Source organism: Pavona decussata, unplaced genomic scaffold (genome assembly GCF_977016875.1).
Source record: "Pavona decussata unplaced genomic scaffold, jaPavDecu1.1 SCAFFOLD_8, whole genome shotgun sequence".
NCBI lineage: Eukaryota > Metazoa > Cnidaria > Anthozoa > Scleractinia > Agariciidae > Pavona > Pavona decussata.
The window spans coordinates 66,376-88,750 of record NW_028145431.1 but is presented as its reverse complement, the minus strand read 5'-3'; the positions used below and the strand labels follow the sequence as shown (position 1 = coordinate 88,750).

Genomic DNA, 22,375 nt, shown 5'->3' with positions numbered 1-22,375 from the left:
CTGTAGAGTTCAGTAGTGAAATATTTATCACCGGGTCATATAAATAAATGCCTGGCTGCCGTCTGTGGATTCATGTAAGAGTTAGCTTAGCATACCTACTGAGTTGAGGAAGTTGTTAGAGAAAAATAATTTACTGCAAGTCATCCCTTATGTGCTAATTAATATTTGATCATATTTCGCTAATACTCATTTAGTGAAAGTATACCTTAGTTGATGAACATATATTAGTGTACATAGGATCGCACGCACTAAAATCCAATACAGAAAACTAAGCGAAAAGAGAGTATTTGTATTTGAGTATTTGATCTTTGTATCATACGATTTTATAAACGTAAGCTCAGGCTTGGAGGATGAAAAACAATAGTACATATAATTTTACATGTCATAATAAATACAAGTCGCCGTCAAAATGTGCTCGAGGAGAGACTGAACTACTATTGAAAATTTTGGCTTCCAAACATAAAACCTGCTCAAGGTTTATCCGAGTACATTGAGGAGGAGGGAGAGGGTGGAGTCCGCCACTCCCACCCTTACACCGAAAGGTCAATATCTTCTTAATTTGGCCAGATGTCAAAAATTTAAATTTGTAAGTAGATTACTTTACATCGTATCTCAGATTCTTTAAATATGGATAATGTCATTAATGCGACTGTTTCCATTTTCAAAGTATCAGAATTTTACCTTGAAAAGGAACTTTTGGCACCCATCGGTATTGCTTATAAAACACATAGTTCTTATGTATGTCAAGTTCTGTACTGATAACTCATCGCGCAAGAACAGAGAAAACCAATAAACATGTTTCTTTTTTCATGCTTAATTCTTTATTTTCATCTCCGCTGAAGTTACATTAGGAATTTTTCCAGGCTTGCGTTTGCGATCACCTTCAACCTGTGAAAAATAAACTGTGTCAAATGATAATTTTTTTTCGTGCGGTTGGGGGGGGGGGGGGGGGGTGGGGGGGGGGGGAGGGGATTACAAGTTCCACCTACATGACGTTCAGAATTTCAGCGACGGGCGAGGGAGGAGGGAGATAATACCTCACATCCTCATGGTATTTAGTATCCATTGAACGAAGCTGCTGACACGAGCGAACACTGAGAAGTAATCAGTCTTGCACGATGGATGTCCCCAGCTCAACAGCGCATATCTGCCGCCCTCGTTGCAAACTAATGGTCCACCACTGTCGCCCTAATTAGGAGAAAAAAAAAAAGAACAACAACAACATTGATGACCAGTGGGTTACTCACCTAAAAGCCAATCACGTTTGTTTGTTTGTTTGCTTGTTTTGATATTGCTTATACGTGGAAACATATATAGTTAATTGAGGGACTAGTTAGGCAATCTTGCCATTAAAACAATAGTGCTGCAATTTATGTTGGAAGGGCTGCGACCCTGCACAATCCTTTGATTTAACGTTCACACCACAGTTGAATATCTTACCAACATCGTTTCGATTGGTCAGTTGCTCCAACACATTCCAAAGTCCATTGTTGTTTTGTGCAGGTTCAACGCCAAAAAGGCAAACAAAGACATATAACAAAGACGTTTGTCAGGCTTCATATCCATTGTCTTTAATTAACTATGGTGATAACTTTAATCACAGAGCTTTCAGTTTATGAGAAAAGGAAGAAAGAGCTCAGAGAAAAAATGTTATGCTTTTAGATAATTTTCCAAACTGGCATTGGCATACGAACTCCCTGGAAACCAAACAAACGAATGGGGAACCATCCGGCAAACACAACACACGAGCCTAGACATATTTCCCTTCTTAACAGCATTTTTACAAAGTCTGTCTATCACTACGAGATGACGTGCGCATTTGGATTAATCTCCATTTTACCTGGCATCCGCCTTTGCCTTACCCTCCAGCACACACCATTGTCTGTTTATCAACTGCACTCAAATTTCCATTTTTTTTTTCACTGCAGGCACTGTGTTTAGCGATTGGCAGCATAGCCTGTTGAAGTATGTCAGAGGAGGGCCCTCCTGCGACAGTCCTTCCCCAACCTGCATTAATAATTATATAACCCAAGTAATTTAGAATATGTGAAATAAGTTTCTTACCTTGGTCAGTTATTGTACCAACATTACCTGACGTAAGAGACTGGTTGAATTGAGGGTAAAAGTTGTAAATTTTTGTGCTTGTCGCTTATTCGTCTGTGTACGACACTATTCTTGTGTAACTCGTTAAATTATTACTGCAGAAAGTTATAATTCCTTCTATACAGTTTCTCTTGAATTAGTTTTCTAACAGTCCGATGTAAGGATCACTTTTAAGACGAAGGGCGTACGGCAAAAATGGCGACTTGGGCACGATTATCCAACGTCTGCTGCTCGGTTGTTAACCGTTTTTTAAGTGAGTTTGAGTGAATTTGTGTACTACCAAAGGCCAGGATTTTCTGAATTCGTTGTTGTTTTTTTTTTTTTACTGTTTTTTCTTCGTGCAGTTTGTCATAAACGCGATTCTAAATTTTCTATTGATGAAACCGTGTAGTTACAACCTGGGTCATAGAGGCAGCAGATAGCAAAGTTTAAAGGGTGGAGTACCAATGAAACTCGAACTTTGGCGAGGATGAGGGTTAATGAAATTAGAGTGAATTATTATTCATGAATAATTCCCCTATCTTCCTTCGGGAACTGAATAGTAGAGACGTATACAGGGTTAGAAGCATGGATTCTAGTAACCGGTGATGTAGCATTGTTTTCCCGCACTGACTCTGCTCCCTTGGCTTGGCAAACACACGATATTGACCTTGTCGCTTGTCTCAATTGACCCGTCAAGTTTCAGAAGAGCAATATCATTAGACGGATCCCTTCCACTATACTTCTCGTGTATGATGAGTTTCTTCACACCGAAGGTCTTCTCAACGAGCGTTGATCCACTTAGTCGGTGTGCGCCTGTGAAAACGGTTTTTGGCGGTTTAAGTTCTAATCACTAAGTTGGTTTTTGCGATTAACATGTAGCGAGAGATTGATTGTAAAACAAGCTGGCAGGAAGTCAATTTTAGTCGTTTAACAAAAACAAAACATGAAACGGTAAAAATGGCACAAAGCAATATATGCTTTTTGCCTTGGAGAAAACAAATCATACAATAATGGGCAGATGAACTATGGGCTTAAGGTATTGTTTTGACTAATAAAATCAAACATTCATAGCAAGTAAACGTGAACATAGAAAGTACGGCTATTACTAGGAGCATTGCTTTCCCATGGTGTCGGTCACCTAATTAAAAGTTGATAGAATTTCGAATCTTCTGTCGAACAGATTCTTGTTTTGCCATTAAGTAAAACCGGCAATATGTGCGTGTCTATTGGAATCTGTTGAGAAATTATGGGGAAGCTTAGTACTTACCAACTACAACAGTGTAGGCACATGCAACCGGGACAAAATACACACAGTGGGCTGCAGTGACGACCCAATTTTTCCTTATCATTGATCCTCCACAGTTATGGGTGACATTGATTCTGATGGAAATCTGCCAGGGCCAAGAGTTTAACGAGGCATTCTCACCATTTATGACCAGGTGATGCAAAAATAGCCTTCTTCCACACCCTAAGGAACGAAGAAGGAGGTTAAAATACGAATAAAAGAACAAAATGGAGCACAAAAATCGAAACAGAACTAAAATAGAACTACAATCCCCAGGAAAAAAGAAAAAAAAAAAAACAACCCGAAGACGACATGTGTCCACTTCGGCGTATTTTGATTATATTCTTATGAGCGTCACTAAAAAGGCTGACAAAACCCAATGCAATTTTGATACTTTAATCTGATGTTTTTCTTCGGGTCTTGTTATAATTAATGTACAATATGATATCCTGTCTTACTGGTTTTTTAGAAGCTCGTTTTGTTTAAAATCTTTTTTTTTTCTTGGAGAAAAGGCAAGGGAAGAAGTAGATATTGAAAAAATAGGACGGAATTGAAGCGAAGGGAAGTTGATATAAGATTTCTAAACCATTAATAATTCATGAAGAGAAAACAAAGGAAATCACTACCGAGAAGGAGGTTTGGAAATGTGATCTTAATTATCATAAAATTTTGTGAACTTTTGCTTCGAATTTCTCCAAGAATTATAAATAGTTTGAAAAGCTATAGCAAACACTCGTTTGCTAAAAAAAAACGGGTGCGCCTCGTTTTGGCAACCTACTTCTCGGTGTTTGGAAATCGGAGGAAACACTCTTCCTCGTGTTTGATCCATTACTAGGTGATAAATTAAATTTTATTTCATTAATCTATTTAGTCTGGGCTCTTTCTCGCCTTGTGGGGTCGGGGGTGGGGTGGTTCTCCCTCTCCCCCTCCCCCTAGACCAGTCTAAAATAAACTAATCAATCAATCAATCAATCGATCGACCGATCGACCGATCAAAAGACAGATAAATTAAGACTTTAAATGTTCAAAACAAAAGATATTTTAAGTAGTGTGCCTTAGTTGCCTCCACGTCGGCCAACACGCCAGCCACCACGTCGGCCTCCTCGCCGATCTCCGCGTCGGCCTCCTCGTCGGCCTCCGCGTCGACCTCCACGTCGTCCCCCACGTCCGATTCCGCGTCGACCTCCACGTCGTCTTTTACGTCCACCTATACGTCGACCACCGGGTTGGCCTCTACGTAGGCCCGGTCTTCCGCGTTGTCCTTGTCCTCGCCGTTGAGGGTCTTCTAAAATTATATGTAGAGAGACTTATTACGTCTTACAGATACTAATTTGCGATGTGGTTTAAAATAATACACATTAAATGAAATGTTCATAATAATTTATTAATGAGGGTTAAATTGATCTTGACCCATACCTCTTACGTCATCGTTTGCCAAATCTGGAAGAATAATTACAAAGGATTGTTTCAAGTCTATTTTTCTTACTACAAAACGTAAAGATTTTGTGACAGCAGTTAAGAATTTAATGTAATAATAACTTGGTACATCTCTTCAATCATTTATATAGATAGTTATTTCGACTCGAAAGACGAGAATACATTTAAACGGTCTGAAATTTATAAATATGTATCTTCTTACCATTTTCGTCTTCAAAACCAGTTATGCCATCTATAGAAGCAAGTTAGATTGTGAAGAAATTTATTTTTTGAACGTTGTGAATAAGATTGAGATTAAAATTTATCAGAAAGCAAGTGGCTATACAGTTGGTCAGTCTGTACATTGAATGAACTATTTTTTCTAAGCCAGCTCATCTACCTCTCTAAAATCGCAAATCTTTCACACAACAACAACAAAAACAACACAAAGCAGGGAAGTAAAAGGATTTCACCACTTGAAACAGTTCCGAAGTCTAACTGGTAACCTCGTACAACTAGGACCTTTGAACTGGGGCATTTCTGTTGTCACCTGACAGGTTTGGCTGGCTAGTTTTTCGGAACGGAAAGCACTTCTCGGGTCTCAACCACGTTTATGAAAGTTAAACGAAGTGCTAAAAAATAGTATTGGCAAATTTTGGATCAGACTGATTGTCTGTTGTCCACGTCACTACTCCCTAGATCATGACTGAAAATAAAGTTGAATACGTCCTGGTTTTCGAAACGTCCTCCCATCTAGTGCTTTAATTGTAATCAAGTTCACGAAAAGGGAAAATAGTGGAGACTAAGATAAACTAACGGCACTCAATTTAGTTGAGAAACAGAATTGTTCTGCTTACCCATCTCAGATATGTCCTCATCAACATCTTCAAGTAGAGCGAAAAAAAAAGGTTAATATAAGTGAAGATAGTAAGTAGAAATGTTTATCGACATACACATGAATGCCCAAAACAGTGTTGCTTTTACCCTTACAAAACAAGCAAGCAAGCAGACAAATACAGACAGACCAATTATTTCGAGACTCTTCATATCCTTCATTAGAATCTCCGGCTCATCTTTTAATCAAGCGAAATGTGTAAGGAAGTGATACTAACTTTAATGTGGTTTTTCCGACGGTTAATATCCTTTTCCCTTTCATGGATATCGCCTACCTTTACAGTCCATTTTTCTGTGGCACATTAGCATACAATTGGTAAGACGTACATGCCCATGTTAATCACCCAGGACACTCTTATTAGCCTCATTTACCTGTTTTCTCTGTATCATACTCAAAATCCGCTGAGAAAAGAAAACAACACGGATCAATTTAATTTAGTAATTGACTCATTCAAAACGTTCAAGAATTAGGTATGACCATTTTGTCCTCTGATAAGCTGTCTATCCTAAAACAATCAATATTTCAAAACTTTGATTTTTGAGAACTACAATTTGCTTGAGATAGATAACGTCGATGGCGTTCGGGGCGTGCAGAAGATTAAGTGTTTAATTTGATTAAACTACGCAACAGAAGGCCTGCCCAGTAAACTATAGGCACGTATCTTAGTAATTGACTCATTCAAAACGTTCAAGAATTAGGTATGACCATTTTGTCCTCTGATAAGCTGTCTATCCTAAAACAATCAATATTTCAAAACTTTGATTTTTGAGAACTACAATTTGCTTGAGATAGATAACGTCGATGGCGTTCGGGGCGTGCAGAAGATTAAGTGTTTAATTTGATTAAACTACGCAACAGAAGGCCTGCCCAGTAAACTATAGGCACGTATCTTGCCAAGTTGGACCTAATGTAATAAACCTGATTTCGCGCAGTTTCATTTTCGACATCTTTCAATGTTGTACTTCCAACACAACTTCGCGCACCATTGTGTTGAGAATCAGCGAAGACGCAACAGACATGAATGATATAACTTAGGCTACCCAGTTTCGTAAATTCGAAAGTCAGCATTTGCTGGCTAAACTTACTATCCAGTCTAGATGTTTAGCAGTGACGCAAATAAACATTTGGCTCTTTTGGCCTCTAGCTCTAAATATATGCTTAGAATAAATGAGTTTCAGAACACCAATTGTTAAGATACCGATTTCCAAGTATTTCCCAAAACTGTAATCAATTAAGACTTTTACCTGCTTCGCTATCGGCTGCATCATATTCTGGGTCCTCTGAGTACAACAGAATGAGAAAGAAACGGAAAATGTTACAAATTTAACATGTTTTTACGAAAGACGTAGGCAGATGAATGTATGGGTGATTAATCCCTAATTGAAACGGTTCTACCAGAGAGGTAATGAAAACTTAGAGACGATTCTGCTTTACAGCATTCTGGGAGCATTTCTAATCAAACTTTAAGGCAGACAGACTTCAATAGAAATATTTTAAAACGATTGATTGCATTGTACCCTTTTGGATGCAAATGTTTCCTAAAATTTCAATTCCAGTCAGATATTTTATGGACAAAAATAAGTTAGACATAAATTAAAAAGCGTTCAACGAAATTGACGGCATCATCTTCTAATTCTTCTGAGGAAGAAATCAAAGCAAAACATAAAACATCATTGTCACATTGTTTTTCCCTACATCTTTAAATAAAACTGATAAGCAAAGTGAATGGGTAAGGGATTGGATCCTGAATTAATTGTTGCATTGTGCTTAGTACTTTATCACATTTTTTTTTTCTGTGGAAATCTAACACGTGCTCAGTTCAAGTCCTAAGTTCACATTTTTACACCAAAATGGATTTTTCAATTATTAGATTATTCTACCACGTATTAAGTTGAAAATATCCATTTTAGTATTTCAGACACAGTGAGCAGTTGTGAATAAAAATAAAATAAAATAAAATAAAATAAAATAATACTGAATATAGGGGCGAGGATTTTTCTTACCAAACTTTTTCCAGTACTGGACCTCTGAAATAAGATCACAATAGGACGAAGGTTTAAGCAAATACATATTTTGGGCTTACTATAAACGCGTTTATAACACTTTTGGCCTTAGTGAAAACGGACTCTTATATAGTCGAATGTGATTTAACAAAGGTATCAAAAGGTTGGCCGGAAAACCATATAAACACACTGTATTAAAATGCTGTCTATGCAGAGGCCTTTCGTTTTAGATTTTTGACATTTTGCTGAAATTTCACCAAAACGTTTTGATAGATACTCATGACAGCAAGTGGCTGATGCGTAAGATTAGAACATCACATTCACCTTAAAAAATAGAAGAGTACATCTGCCCAATTTATCAAACTTTGGTACTATCTTTAAACGGTCGGTTTATCATTCCTCTGTTTAAACTGGAAGGTTAATGCTACCACTGTACTTAGTCTATTGGCCGTCGTGTGACCTGCTTTTTTGCGTAGCATGAAGCTACTTTGTTCGGATTAATCGAGTTACTAATGCGCAGCTGCTGTTGTTTCTTGGTCAGTCGTGTAATTTTCATGTGTTACGTAAAGTTAACTTCTAGTTGTAATCAATGCGTCGAGATTGTTTTCCCATAGCTTACCATCTGTCGTTGCTGGCAACGCTGTCAAACAAATACGAAAAACAAGATCTGCTCATTAATTGAACAAATTAAAACTTTCAGCATCCAAACTCAATAAAGAATCTAGTTACCTTGGGTGAGTCCAACTGTAGCTACTAGCAGTAAAACGGCCGTGAACCAGGTTCTTGATCCCGTACTTTTGGAAGTAGAGGCAGGGTAAGAGGATAAGCAGCTCACGTTGACCTTGTGGTTGTCGTTGTCGTCAGAACTTTAGAATCTAGCATACAATATTGTATTACACTGATATTCTGAGTTGAAACATAACGGGGGATTATAAATTGTGTCCCTGTGACATTGTTGACCTCTTAATATGCAAAGCAAATCCTATCGATATAAAACAGAAAATACCCTATGCTTAATGGTGTAAGAATGAAATTATGGGCATGACTATGACTCATTCCCAGCACTATTGTTAACCGAAAAAATGATCTTTAAGTTTCCAAAAAATTAAAATCGTGGTCTTGATCAGTTCAAGAAAAATAATGAGGTAACCCCAAAATATATTCCTATATTGGAAGCACTGAGGTTGGATCACATCAGAAAAATAAAGTTATAACAACTCTTAATTAGCCACAAATAGTTCAAAAATATCTGGTAACGTAACCAATCTCAATGTGTCTTGTGAAGGTGTTCCCCCTAAGGAATGAAAACATATTTTTAGACGAATTTGGCCCTTTTCTTCTAAGATTATAGGGCCAAATTTCTGCATACCATTGAAATAAAAATAAACCGCCGAAAGAGTATAAAAGTTCCAAATGACAATATAACACCGCCACTACCATAAACAACTGCTTTTTTTATTTATTTATTTTTTTTCAAAAACCTGAGCATCCACTGACATTTTTACTAATTATACGGTGTCATTTTACTTTATTTTTCTTGATTTATCTCAACATAGGCAACATCGACCTTTAACATTATGCATTCTGTTTGAGATACTTGTACATCACGGAAAAACAACACGATGCGTACTTACTTTATACTCGCTTATAATGCAACCTTGATAACAAGTTGAAATTGAGCTAAATAAAGCCCATATCAGCCATCGTGATTTCGCATGATATTAATCACCAAGGAGCCATTGCCTTCTCGATTTTTTTTCGGATTAACTTACAAAATTGGTCTTATTTGTACACTAGTGGACAGAACCTTCAAAATCAATTAGCATATGTAGTGGTTTTCAAAAGAGAGACTACATTTCAGGATACAGTAGTATACAATAGCAATTGATTCCTTCATCATTCCATCCTGGATATTAAAACCCATTTCATGCCGACTGAAACCTTCCAATACAAGTATTTTTCCTCTACCCATCCACCAGGAGCTAATAAAAGAAAGAAAAAAAGAAGGATTCGTGAATGGCGAAGCCCTTAGACTCCCACGAACAAATTCTTCAATAACAGCATTTGAGGAAAATATAAAAATGCTAAATCACGGCTTCTAGCTAGAGGATACCTATACCTATAATGATTGAAAAAAAAAAGTTATTTAATGTCATGTTTACGGCACTGAACCAAGCAAACAACACGCCGAAAAAAATATCACCAATATATACCATTATAAACAATCATTCCCCACCTCAAACATGTGCTGAAAGAAGAAACGGTAGTTGATACGAAACCAACTTTTCCGACAAGCAATCTTCAAAGAGCTGTCACAATTTTCCTTTAAAAAGGAACATCTCTAAGTGGTCTGGTTGTAAGAGCAAAAATATAAGGAGGCTACATTTCAAAGACGTTTCTTTTCTCAAAAGCTTGGCAGGCCTGTCACGCCTTTCCAGTAAGATCAGTGTTTTGTACGAAAGCTTACCCAGGACTAATTTAGTTTTCAGTTTTACACCCTTTTCTTATAATTTTATGATTCATACTGGATATTAGAACATGTTTCAAACCCACTGAAACCTTCTCATACAAGCATTTTTCTTCTAGCCACCCTCCAGGAGTTATCTAAGAGGTTCTTAAGGGCCGAAGCCCTAAGACTCAGAGAAAAATAAATCCTCATAAACAAAATTTGAGAAAAAATAATCCGAATGAAATGGCGTCGAAGCAAATAAACAAAACCCCCAACAAATGTTTCCTATTGTGACAAAATATCAACTATCATTACCCAACCTCAAACATGTTTTAATTAAAAAATTGCATTGGATAGGATTCATACCGGCTCTGAGAGAAATCTTCAAAGAGCGAACACGATTATTTAATTAATTGTTATAGGAAAAATAAAACGAGGCCACATTTCAAAACATTTTCCTTTGTTAGAAATCGTGCAGGCCTGTCAATCCTTGCTATTTCCTGTTGTGATTTTCCAGTAACATCACTGTTTCGTCGATGATCAACGGCGAGATTTCACCTAATTGTTTTTATGTACTTCACCAATAATCGACGGCGAGAGATCGGTATCTTTTTTTATACAGACAGTTTCACCTCGCCACTGATCAACAGCGAGATTTCTGATATGTTTTTAAAAATAAACAATTGCTATTTAACTGATTTTGGCAAACACATGACAGAACCTTTCCAATATATTGAAAAAAAAAATAAATAAAAATGAAAATAACTTCATCTATAGTCTACACTACGAAGATAACTGCAGTTCGTTATTATAGCTTTTATCCCAAAACCAAGTACCTCAATTGCAAAATAATTATGTACTTATTGTTCCAGTTATTAATTGAATTTTTTTTTTCTTCAGTTTATCTGACAAGCCGTTGGTTCATTTGGTTGCTTTCCCTAGCTACTTAGGATTTCGACGCACAACTTAAAAACACTTGATTTCGTATCTATTTAAAACGTTTGTGCTCTTTGGGCGCAGTATTTATATAGGAACGTCGGCCTGTGTAAACGAACCTAAGAGCATTTTTTTTCCGGTACAAGAGTGGAAGTAGAAAAAAGGACAGAGCAGAAAAAAAAATAACAAAAACTATTAAATAATAAAAATACCTAGAGCTTCATTTGACTTTATGTTCGGATTTTTTTTTACTTCCTCCTTCATTATTTCAAACTCGAATTTAGGTCAGCAAACTCTTTAAAATTTTCACGTTTTTTTCTTTAGTTGTGTTTTTTTCGTTTGTTTCTTTTGTTTCCTAAAGAAAATAATTGTATAACACAAGAAAAGGGAAAGGAAAAAACAAACAAATAAAAAAATAGGAAAACAAGTATCTAAAGAATTTTTGTAAGTAGTAGATAGCTTTTGGTAACAGATGTAAAGTATTGTTAGCTGTGTACAAAGTTCATTGAAAGTCAAGTACTCTTAACAAAGTATTGTAAGCCGTGTAGTGCTAGTAGTGTAATATACTTCTTTACAAATGTTAAAACAATGTGAGTAATAATAATTAAAAAAAATAAAATTGTTTTTGTAAAAAAAAAAAAACATATCCTTAAAATTATGTCCTGCATCGTTAAATACCATCGCGTTACAGATGAAAAATTCGCAAGCAAATTCAAACCAGTCAAAATTCTTATGATTATAGACCTAATGTCATATTAGAACACTCATTTCCTTGATACCATGGAAAATTTACTGATGGACTTGTCCAGGGAAAACCAAACGTCAACGAATACCGCTGAAGTCGAAGAATCATTTAATTGTTTATTTTGGTATCCGGTCGTGTGAAAAATTATCTTAGCTGTTTCTACGTTTCACAGTGTTTGCATAAGAAGCAAATTGAGTTCAAATATTAGCGAATCGCCTGAACTGCAGTGTAGCGAAACTACCGGTAAGCTTTATTTCTGGTTTCAATCATATATTTTGCGTTTATTATAATTTTGTTTCTATAACTTCTCCGTTATCTAAGTTTAGGAACTAAACCCATGTCATTACAAGAACGCTTGCTCGACCCGTAGAAAACAAGGTTCTAATAGAGGTTTTCCTTGTCGAGGAGATAATTGACTGTGTACCGAAGCTTGTCTTTGTCTGAGCTCCAAACCAAGCAGCTATCACGCGAAGTTCGAATCGTTTACTAAGATTCCCTCCGGACGAAGCTTTCGTCAGGTTGAGGGAATGCGATTTTCCAAATATACATATAATGGAGATTTGTTCTCCAGTGTTTTTGATTGATTTCTCTCGTTATATTGATCAACGCAGGTGATTTCTTCCGCCCGACGATTTCACCTCTTCTTTTAATGTTCTGTTGGAGACGCGATCCATACTGTTTTTAACCAAATATGATAAATTATAAAATAGCCAGGGTCAAGCAAGCACTGTGATTGGTCAAACTGAGTCCTGTATAACTCCACAATGCTCGAAGCATACGTATGGTGCGTGCATTATAATTGTACATATGCACGGAGCACACGTCAGATTTTTTGCCTGTGAAAAATGTGAGAAATTCAGAGACAGAATGCGCTGTCACTCCAGTGATTCGCAAAGAACAGTCTTTTGTACTGATGTTTCCAGACTTTTAATTAACTTCAACTTGTCTCTCAACACCTTAAAACGTAAACTTGACTTGGATTTAACTTATTGAACTTGCTTACGACGTGACGAAAAACTAAAAGAGTTTGACTTTTTACTTGATTGCGCTGTCGCGTGCCCTGTCGTGATCGTGTCGTGATTGCCAAGAGCGCGCGCTATTAAATTACGCGTTATCTCATGTAAGGAGAAACTTGATGTTGATTCATTAAAATTCGCACTTGTCTGAGGAGTTGCGATTGTTTATATTTTATAAAAGAAATAAAAAACTTGTTCCTTGTGCATTGTTGAGTTATATAAGCACTTAAGAATTTTCAAGAACACAAGAGAAGTGCAGAGAGGCACTCGCCTACGGCTCGTGCCTCTCTGCACTTCTCTCGTGTTCTTAAAAATTCCCGCGTGCTCATATAACTCAAAAATGCACTCGGCACGTTTTTTTATTTCTTTAATAATACCATAGGATGAGCAAAAGCAAACTCAGAAACAGGTTTCCAGTAAAAAATTGAAAATCCAATAAAACACTGGGAAGATTGAAGCGGATACTAGATGTATTCGACGCGTACTTTTGATTTTGGGTTACGGTGGACGTTTTTCAAAATTGACAAAACTAGTGTCCAGATCAGCGCGGTCATAAAGGTGACTGTGTCCCTTAAAATCAGATCAATCAGCATAATATTTGCATTACTTTCCAATCAAACCTCAACAACAAAATAGGAGGGAGGTATTGCAGCACCTTCTGCTATTAAGGCAAAAATATAAATAAATAGATAAATAAATAAATAAATAAATACAGGTAATGGGCTCCTGATAATAATAATAATAATAATTATAATAATAGTAATAATAATAATAATAATAATAATAATAATAATAATAATAATAATAATAATAATAACGATAACTATATCAGGTATCATATTCTCGCTACGTATCACTTTCTACGCGCTTTTATGTGTGTCCTCGAGGCCTCCCTCGCTCCCTGACTCCTGTCACTTACAGGTACATGTGACAAAAAAAAAAAAAAATCCTTTATACATTGGGTTATGTTTCGCCCATCAATCCGTATCCACCATGTTTCCCACCTTGTTCCAAGTGGTTGTGTTTAATTCGACCTGAAACTTTGTTATGTAATTGATGATAACGGTCACTTCTGCCGAACAACTTTTTGAAAATAAGGGGCGTTTTTCCTTAAATCCCCTTGAATATAATTCAACTTTGGACGTCGGTAATAGGAACCTTAATGTAAGTTGGGTTTTAGTCGGAGAAGGCACGTATTTAACTCAATACGGTTAATATGATAAGGAAATTGTTCATAGAACTCCCTGGCATCTCTAAAAACACTAAATAATTATTGTAGTGCTTCTCTCTCCCTTCTCCAGACACTTTAAACAAAAGGTTCATTTTCAATGCTTTATTCTGATCTTGTCTACTTTGCTTAAACTACAGTAGCTTTAAATCTTCTATGATAAATCCAGGTTCAAGTTCATCGCCTTTCACCTACGAAAATAATGAATATAAACCATATTAACTGAACTGGTTGTGGTGGTGGTGGCAAAGTGAGGGTGAAAGGAAAAGATGCACGTAAGAAAATAAACTGGAAGCAAGGAAGATATAATATGATAATAAAAGGGGTCGTTATTCAGGATAAAAAAAATAGTAATAATACATGTTCATCAACATCACGATCATCATGGCAACCAAAAAGAAGCAGATGACCGCAGCAAAAATACTTAATGCTTAGAGCACTCCTTGGTCTTTTTGCATAAGGAATTTGTTTTTCATCTGTTCATTTTTAACTCAAAGAGATCTTTTGTTTGTTTGCTTTTGTTTTTTTTGTTTTGTTTTTTTTTTTCAACCAAGAGAAAAACCTTAGTTTAGCTCTGACTTTACGACTGGTTTTCAGAGAAATAAAAATACAAAGTGTCAATGTAAAAAGCACTTTTGCAATGAGTCGTGTTGTGCCAATACTTGTATGTTCTGATCACTCTAAAGTTTTATAACATGGTGCGCTTGCTTCTCTATCTAATTCCTATTGGCGCCATCATGGTACATTTCTCAACATACGCACGGTCGTGCATTTATAAAATGACGTGTGCAACTTGCAGACAAACTCGGGTTTCCGTCGCTTAGTTTTAGTTTTGTACAAACTAATTCAAAGAAACAAATTTTCGTTTCCAATTTCAGATGAAATGTTCTCGTTTAGACCATACCGTTAAGGCGTGTTTGTAACAATCCAAGAAGAACCTTTTGTTTTTCTGTACATCACATTGAGAGAATTTGTAATCAATCACAAATAAAACCTGTTTTCGCGCACTATCACTATGTTATAAAAGAAATGGTTCGTGCTTTTAGCTGTGTGTATATCGAGTTATGAATACACTTATGAAGTTTGGAGACGCTCATGAAGCAACTCTTACGCTTCTCTTGTGCTCTCCAAGCTTTCCGCGTGCATCCATAACTCGATATAAGCACGCCAAGCATGAACCAATTTATTAAATAACGATACAACGATAAAGGTACGATGTTGAAAAACGAAGAAGCCATGATCATACTGCTTACTCGCGTCGGAGTAAGAGATAAGACAAGCTGGTGCATTCAGAATCAATCAATTCTTGTATTTCTTATGCACTTACTCTCTTAGCAAAGGCGACATGTTTTCTTGCATTTTTCCTTCACGTATTGATTACTTGCGCATTAGCGTGTCCAATATCGACATCGCCCATCTTTGTCCATACAAGCTGAACACAGTCATTTCAACAACATTCAACATCAATTAAAATAACCTTTGGACATTCAGGCTTTAACATATACAGCTATTTCAATTAACGTTGTCGGATCAAAATAAAGCTAAAAGACAAGACCGCAATGTTTTGTGGGATTATTTTTTATGAATAATTTCATCAAAATCATCCCTGCACGTGCAGGTCATTGTAGTGCTAATTAAAACCTATTGTTTTCTCCAGGCATGACTGATTTTGATGAATTTATTCATAAAAATCCCACGTAAACTTTCGGTCTTGCCTTTAAGCTTTTAGCTTTGATCCGACAACGTTAATTGAAATAGCTGTATACTTTCATGATGAAGCTTCTAGAAATATTCTGGATACTTTTTCAATGAACCGTAGTGTTTGGTTTTGTTAGTGATATAGGTCCCCCCCCCCCCCCCCTTCCCCACTCGATTCCTCTTCTGGGGAGGCCAATCGTCACGAACAAACCATAACATTGTACGAATGGGCAATCTAGTTTGTTTAATAGAACAAGTGTCACAGAAAGGGGGGGAGGGGGGGGGGGGGGGAGTTACGCTACGTATGTGAAAAGACGGAAAGATGTATGACTGACAGATTACTAAGTATCCTTGTCTTTTGGTTTGGCATTATAAACTTCTCAGTTGTGAGGTGAAGTGGGACCCTAGGAGTTCTCGGAAAAATAAAAGAGAGGAGGCTAGGGGATGTTGTCGACTGTAAATAAAGCAAAAGAAACCAAAATATGATCAAAACTTGGGTCACGCACAGAAAACAGATAAATGAATACATGAATGAATGAGCAGTTTCTCTTTTACGTTTTTCCCTTTGATTTCATCACAAAATACAATACATAAATACATAAATTACCTCATTTAAGTGTCAATGTATTTTGTGCAGAGCACTAATCGGGGACACTTTTTTGATTGAATTGAGATTTAGAAGTTGGTTTTTGAGGGCAGGAAAACCGGAGTAACTTATTTAGGACCAAGTGTGTATAGGCGCTTCCGCCCCACCAGGTAGAGCTGCATATGGAATTAGCTTTCTCGTACTGCCAAATCCTATCAAATTAAGCGGGCATTTATTCATCTCTTCCTGTGCACCTTTAACTCTACAGATTTTTCTCTTGGCGTCACCGTGATGATATTACCGGTAATTTTTGGATCCCAAGACTGAAGAAAGTAATGGTATTATATATTCTACTACTATTAAGAGTTAGTACCAGTATCATATTGTCAGAAATATTTAAAGGAAATTATTTTTGCTTACCCCCGCCACCACCCCCGCCTCCACCACCACCTAAAACGAAAAGTATATGATGTAAAATCAAATTTTGTTAAATGAAATCAAGAGCGATGAATAATGCCATTGGCTGTTAAGATTATGGCTATATGTTTTTGAGGGAATCATAGACATGTGTGGATAGTATTGTGCATTGTTCTATGCCTGTCTGCATTCCTTCCACCGTGGTATTTTTGAAGAAAGAAGAAGAAGAAGAAGAAGAAGAAGAAGAAGAAGAAGAAGAAGATGTTTATGATGATGATGATCGTCAACATCATGATGATCATGATGTTGATGATGAGGTAGCTCAAAAAGAAAAAAAAGAGGAGGAGGAGGAAGAGGACACGGTAGACTGTTTTTGGTTCCTTATTTTCTCGTGTAACTGTGGAGGTTGTATGCTTCGATCGAACTGCCACGATCTTGGTTGGTAATGACAATTGCAACCTGAGTAAAGCGCAAGATATGCCGAGCAGGCCTGCATTACAAACCAAGATGGCGACATTTTAATCGAAGCAAACGATGTCGACAAGCACACCGGGAAATAGAGGACTACGAACTGTCTAAAGAGGAGGGTGGGGGGAGGGTGGGAGGGAGGGAGGAGGAGGAGGAGGACGAGGAAGATGAGGAGGAGGAAAAGACCAAGCGTTCCAAAGGCAAGGGATGACCTACAGCATATATCGAAACAGTCACAGCAGTTCAATGAGACCCTTAAACTTGGTGTGATACCTGACGAGCGTAAATTAACATCTCCTCATTGTTTAATAAAGGAAACGGAGAGCATGGGGAAATGCAAGGAAATTTTAGCGTTCTTTCTTCACTCCCTCATGCAGGGTTGTAACTTTCTATCATCTCCCATCAGAGACAGTTCCCTTCCACTGAAAGCTTTCATAGACAAACTCTGGAAATATTTTATAAATGCCCTATAAAAAATATACTGCAAGATAATCCTCGCACATGGAAATCAATATAGGTCAAGTATAACATGGATCACAACCTCAAACGTCAGCTGACTTGCTGCTTTTAACTGTTCCGTTGTTTCTTTTTTTTATTTATTTAAATAGGTGCACTAAAATTGGTTAAGCTGTTGTCGTCTTCCTATTTTTTTTTTTTTTTTGCCAGTAGGCGAAGCAAAAAGAAAAAAAAATGAACCAGCAGAAATGAAATGACACTTTCCGAATTCCGATAAATCCTGACCCATTACCACACAGAATAACCTAAGATCGATAACGTTTTCACGTGTTTGAAACATTGGATCAATTCTCCATCGACCATTGTCACTTTCTTTCTGTAAAAAAACTACCAGTAAGCTTTAAAGCAGACTTACAGGTGCCACAGGTTTTGGGGCACTGTTGCTTCACTCCAGGATAACTACAGTACCTACTCCAGCCAGGGCAGGACGGGTTTTTATCTTGGCAGCCTTTAAGAAAAAAAAAAAAAACAAGTTACGTCTTCGACTATAAACGTAGACTGGAAACTTTAGGACGAGGTATTAAAGGACCCTAGTCAGCCTCCGCCATTTTCGATGCCATCGAAATTATTGATATTGCATAGTGAAGCGAAATCTAATTGCTTTACTGTAAGTTGTGTTCCTGAAAGTATGTTTTATTATCTTTAGTAGTTTCACAGTGATTTCGTTCATTTCGACATGCTCCGAGTAAAATATAATAGCCAAACTCTCACATATAAACAAAAAAAAAAAGGTGTGGCTGACTAGGGCCCTTTAAGTGGGATAATTTTAAACTACACTGACTAAGTGCCTTTTTGCAAAGTTTCGAAATGGTTAGAATACAGAAGAGATCACATTTAAAGATCACGCACAGCTCGCCATTTCCAATATTCTTTTGACTTTCAAATGATGCTAATGATAATTTTATTAAGTTCTAGCATTTGCCATTGGTATTGTTATTACTTTAAAAAGACCGTAGTTTACAAAAAAGAAGATTTAAAAGTGAGCAACAACAACTAAGCAGCAAAGTTGACACTGATCACAAAGTGATAACAATATAACGATGTTTCCCATCCGCTTTACCCTGATGCATAGCATTAAGGCTGCACGGCTTAGAAGTAATTCAAATAAATAGTTACCAATTAATATAACTTTTTTTTAATTAGAAATATAGATGTACAAAATATGACACTTGCTTGATTTGAAGTGTCTGTTTTTTGTTATTATAAATGTTGCCATTTTTTATCAATTTTTTTTCTTTATTTCAGTTCGTTTTTTCCCTGTTTTGATATATTTGCACCCCGGTAAATGACTGAATAAAACGGAAATCAAATGTACAAATTAAATGCCGCTTGAAAATGATTGACAGTTTTACATATAAAATTAGAAACGTTAATGACAACGGGGAGCAATATATGGAATTATTACATTAAGTTTGGTATCTACATGTTACCTGACATCTTGCCATTGATCCAACTAATGAAGCTGCTTACTCGAGCGAACACTGTATAGTGATCAGTCCTGCATCTTGAATGTCCCCAGCTCACAGCACCTCGTAAGACATACTTCCCACCTTCATTGCAGACAAATGGCCCACCACTGTCACCCTGATTAGATTAGATTGAATGAAAGGATCAGTGAGCGATGTTATTTTAAATAGCTGACAACCATTGTTGCCAGTGCTCTGTTTGTTTGTTTGTAGCCGAGGTTTGTTGGGGGTAGGTGGAAGGAGGTATGATGGGTACCTTTTGTGCCAGTTAAAGTACAGTTCCCTCTTTTCTTTACAATCAATTAATCAATTAATCAATCAATCAATCAATCAATCAATCAATCCATCCATCCATCCATCCATCTATCCATCCATCCATCCATCCATCCATACATCCATCCATCAATCAATCAATCAATCAATCAATCAATCAATCAATCAATCAACTATTTTTAATTTCTTGGTAGACTTTTTTTTTTTTTCGACTTGCTTGCATCATCACGGCGACCGAAAAGTGATGTATGGATTTGGACTGATTAACATTGCTTGTTTCATATGTACCTGGCATCCACCTTTGCCTTGACCTCCAGCACACACCATGGACCGTTCATCAACTGGAACCAGTCTTCCATTGACTTGACTGCAGGCACTGTGTTCAGCGACAGGCAGCATCGCCTGCTGAAGAGTGTCAGCGGCGTTACCTCCACCGACAGTTCGTCCCCAACCTGCAGTATGAGTTATCCGGAACGTTTTACAGTGAGTGCGATAAGTTTTGTCACTTGATCTGTTTGTTTGACTTTGTTAATTAAACGCCGTCGCACAAGTCTAAAGACATGCACCGCTTTAAAGTAATAGTTTTAATATGCTTTCACATGGAAACAACTTGATTTAGGAATTCAACCTAATACAAATATTGTTGTATAAGGACAGAGTATTTGTAAGTGCAACTGGGATGACGACAATGAAATTAAAATCTAGAGAAATACAAGTGGGATATAACTATATTCCTGGTGGGTTTCTTGTTTAATTTTAATTCCCTACGTTAGAAATTAAATGTTAGTGGACTAGAGGACGATAAAAATACGCTGTTTTGTTACCTGTGATGTAGCATTGTGTTCCCGCTGAAATCCTGCTTCCTGAACTCGGCAAGCACACAGTGTTGACCTTTTCACTTGCAGAAATGGAACTTTCAAGCTGGAGAAGGGCAACGTCATTACGCAGATGTCTCATGCTAAACTGCTCATGTTTGAAGAGCTGTCTTAAGCGGAAGGTCTTCTGAACGGATGTTGATCCAGTCCGACGATCTGCCCCTGTAGAGTTGATAGTTTATTTCTTTTTAATTTTGGTTTTGATGTGTGATAAGGAGAAGGGGATTGATATCTAAAATGGTAATCATAAGGCTTATAAATCAAGAATAGACATAATTGTTTAAGGAGATAGAGGCCATCAATTGATTATTTGTTTCTGTGTAACAAACTAAGAAATACTGAAAAACATTAAAACCTTAATCGTATAGCATTCAGGCATCCTTATTACAACATTTGTCACCATGCATAAAGCTACCGCTTTATGAATTCATGGAAGGGGAAGAAAACCCTGAGAGTCTTATTGCCTGTTGTTTTAGTAACCTTTAAAACAATTGAAAATTTTGGTTTTGAAGGCTGCAGATAAATGGAGCACTGCTCCATCGATTTATCTAAAACCTTATCTGATTACTGTAATTGGGATTTCTTGGTAGTACGTCTTGTCTATCTTTGACGAAAAGCATACATTTGTTTTGAACAACATCGCGATGTGGCTCTCGACTGTATGAACATGACCATCCTGAGGAGAATTTTTCCATCTCCACTTTCTTATCAGCAGGAAAACTTTTTCAGGTAGCTAAGGATCTACTGGAGGATCCTGAACAGAACAAAAATGGCATTCGAGTCACTCAGTCATTCCTTTCAGTCCTAATGTGACTTCTTATCCATCTAACCATATCCATCTAATGTGACTTCTTATTCATCTATAACTCAGATAGAGACCTCTCCTTATATTGGGAAAATAGATTGGAAGAAAGTTAAAAGATAATTCAAAGACTAATAAATGAAGACTTTCTCAACAGTTTTTTGTTTTAGTTCCTAAAGTTTGGAATCCTGAGTCGACCAGGTACGTATCTATCAGGTGAGGTAGCGACGGAAGTTAAATGTAAACTGAGTACTTACCCACAACTACAGTGTAACCACTTGGTCGCGGGTTACGAGCCACACAGTGGGCCGCGGTGACGACCCAGTCATTTGCTATCAGGGAACCTCCACAGATGTGGCGTCCATTCACTCTGAGGGAAATTTGCCAAGGCCAGGCGTGTGGCGACGCATTTTCACCATTCACGACCCTGGCCGAAAATGGTTTCATTCCACAGCCTGAGGATTGAAAAATAAAGGGAAAATTACACACGACACAACATTAAACAGATCAACCCGCAATCATCATTATCATCATCATCATCATCATCATCAAATCAGAAAATGATTTACAAAACAAATTATATATTATTTATGTGGTACAGCATTTTAATGTGTGCTAGTTTATAGAACTGCTCAATTTACTATATAAATGATATAACCGAGTATATTTGTATTAACTCCTTGGCCGGCTTCAAAAGACTATCCTAAGTTAAGATAAATCTGAAGTATAGTTTCTGGACAATAACCTATCGTAGCAGACAATTTTGTACATGATTTTCCGTGAATTACATAATTTGTATGAAACGTTTGAAGAACTAGCAACAAAAAAATTTATATACGGAAGTTTTTTTTTTTTTTAACTTCTAGTGTAGAGAATAAATATTTGCCTTTTTTATAGTATAAGGCTGTTAGATATCCCTAAGACATGTGCATCACGTCTTGAAAATATAGTTTACGAAAGAAAAGAGTTGCGGATCAGCATAACAAGTGAAAGAAAGAACTGGGTGTGTGCAACGTACCATGAGAGCTTGAAACTCCAAGCAACAAAAGCGCGAGTCCTATCCAGAGATTCATTGTGGGAAAATGAACTCCAAATGTGAAAATGGTTAAGACTGACATTTGTTTTATAGACTGCACTGTTGTATTAGTTGGAATCCACCTGTGGTTCTTATTCCAACATTACGAATTGTTTTTCCTGTTTAGCATTGAAGTTAAAC

The 22,375-nt window shown here is 36.9% G+C and overlaps 1 protein-coding gene and 1 pseudogene across 2 annotated transcripts; both read right to left on the bottom strand.

Moving 5' to 3' along the window:
* Positions 1–802: 802 nt before the first annotated feature.
* On the bottom strand, positions 803–22,367 carry LOC146488702 (chymotrypsinogen A-like). 2 transcript variants are annotated; one of them, XM_085112219.1, is made up of 6 exons: positions 22,178–22,365; positions 21,417–21,614; positions 20,307–20,519; positions 19,771–19,934; positions 19,174–19,327; positions 803–888 (listed from the first exon to the last, which is right to left on the bottom strand). In XM_085112219.1, exons 1-6 carry the CDS (start codon positions 22,275–22,277, stop codon positions 884–886), a joined length of 834 nt encoding a protein of 277 aa, XP_084968345.1. In that variant the 5' UTR covers positions 22,278–22,365; the 3' UTR covers positions 803–883. The 2 variants fall into 2 exon arrangements, with proteins under 2 accessions (XP_084968345.1, XP_084968337.1); XM_085112211.1 differs by lacking the exon at positions 803–888 and adding an exon at positions 14,149–14,249 and having other exon boundaries at positions 22,178–22,367.
* On the bottom strand, positions 1,039–7,751 carry LOC146488703 (elastase-1-like; annotated as a pseudogene).
* Positions 22,368–22,375: the final 8 nt, after the last annotated feature.

Excerpts from the sequence above, each read along its gene's own strand:
- LOC146488702 (XM_085112211.1), bottom strand. The coding sequence starts at position 22,277 with ATGTCAGTCTTAACCATTTTCACATTTGGAGTTCATTTTCCCACAATG. Across the intron at positions 20,520-21,416 it reads TGGTTACACTGTAGTTGTGG|GGGCAGATCGTCGGACTGGA; the intron begins GTAAGTACTCAG and ends TCAACTCTACAG. Across the intron at positions 19,328-19,770 it reads AAGGCAAAGGTGGATGCCAG|GGTGACAGTGGTGGGCCATT; the intron begins GTACATATGAAA and ends TAATCTAATCAG.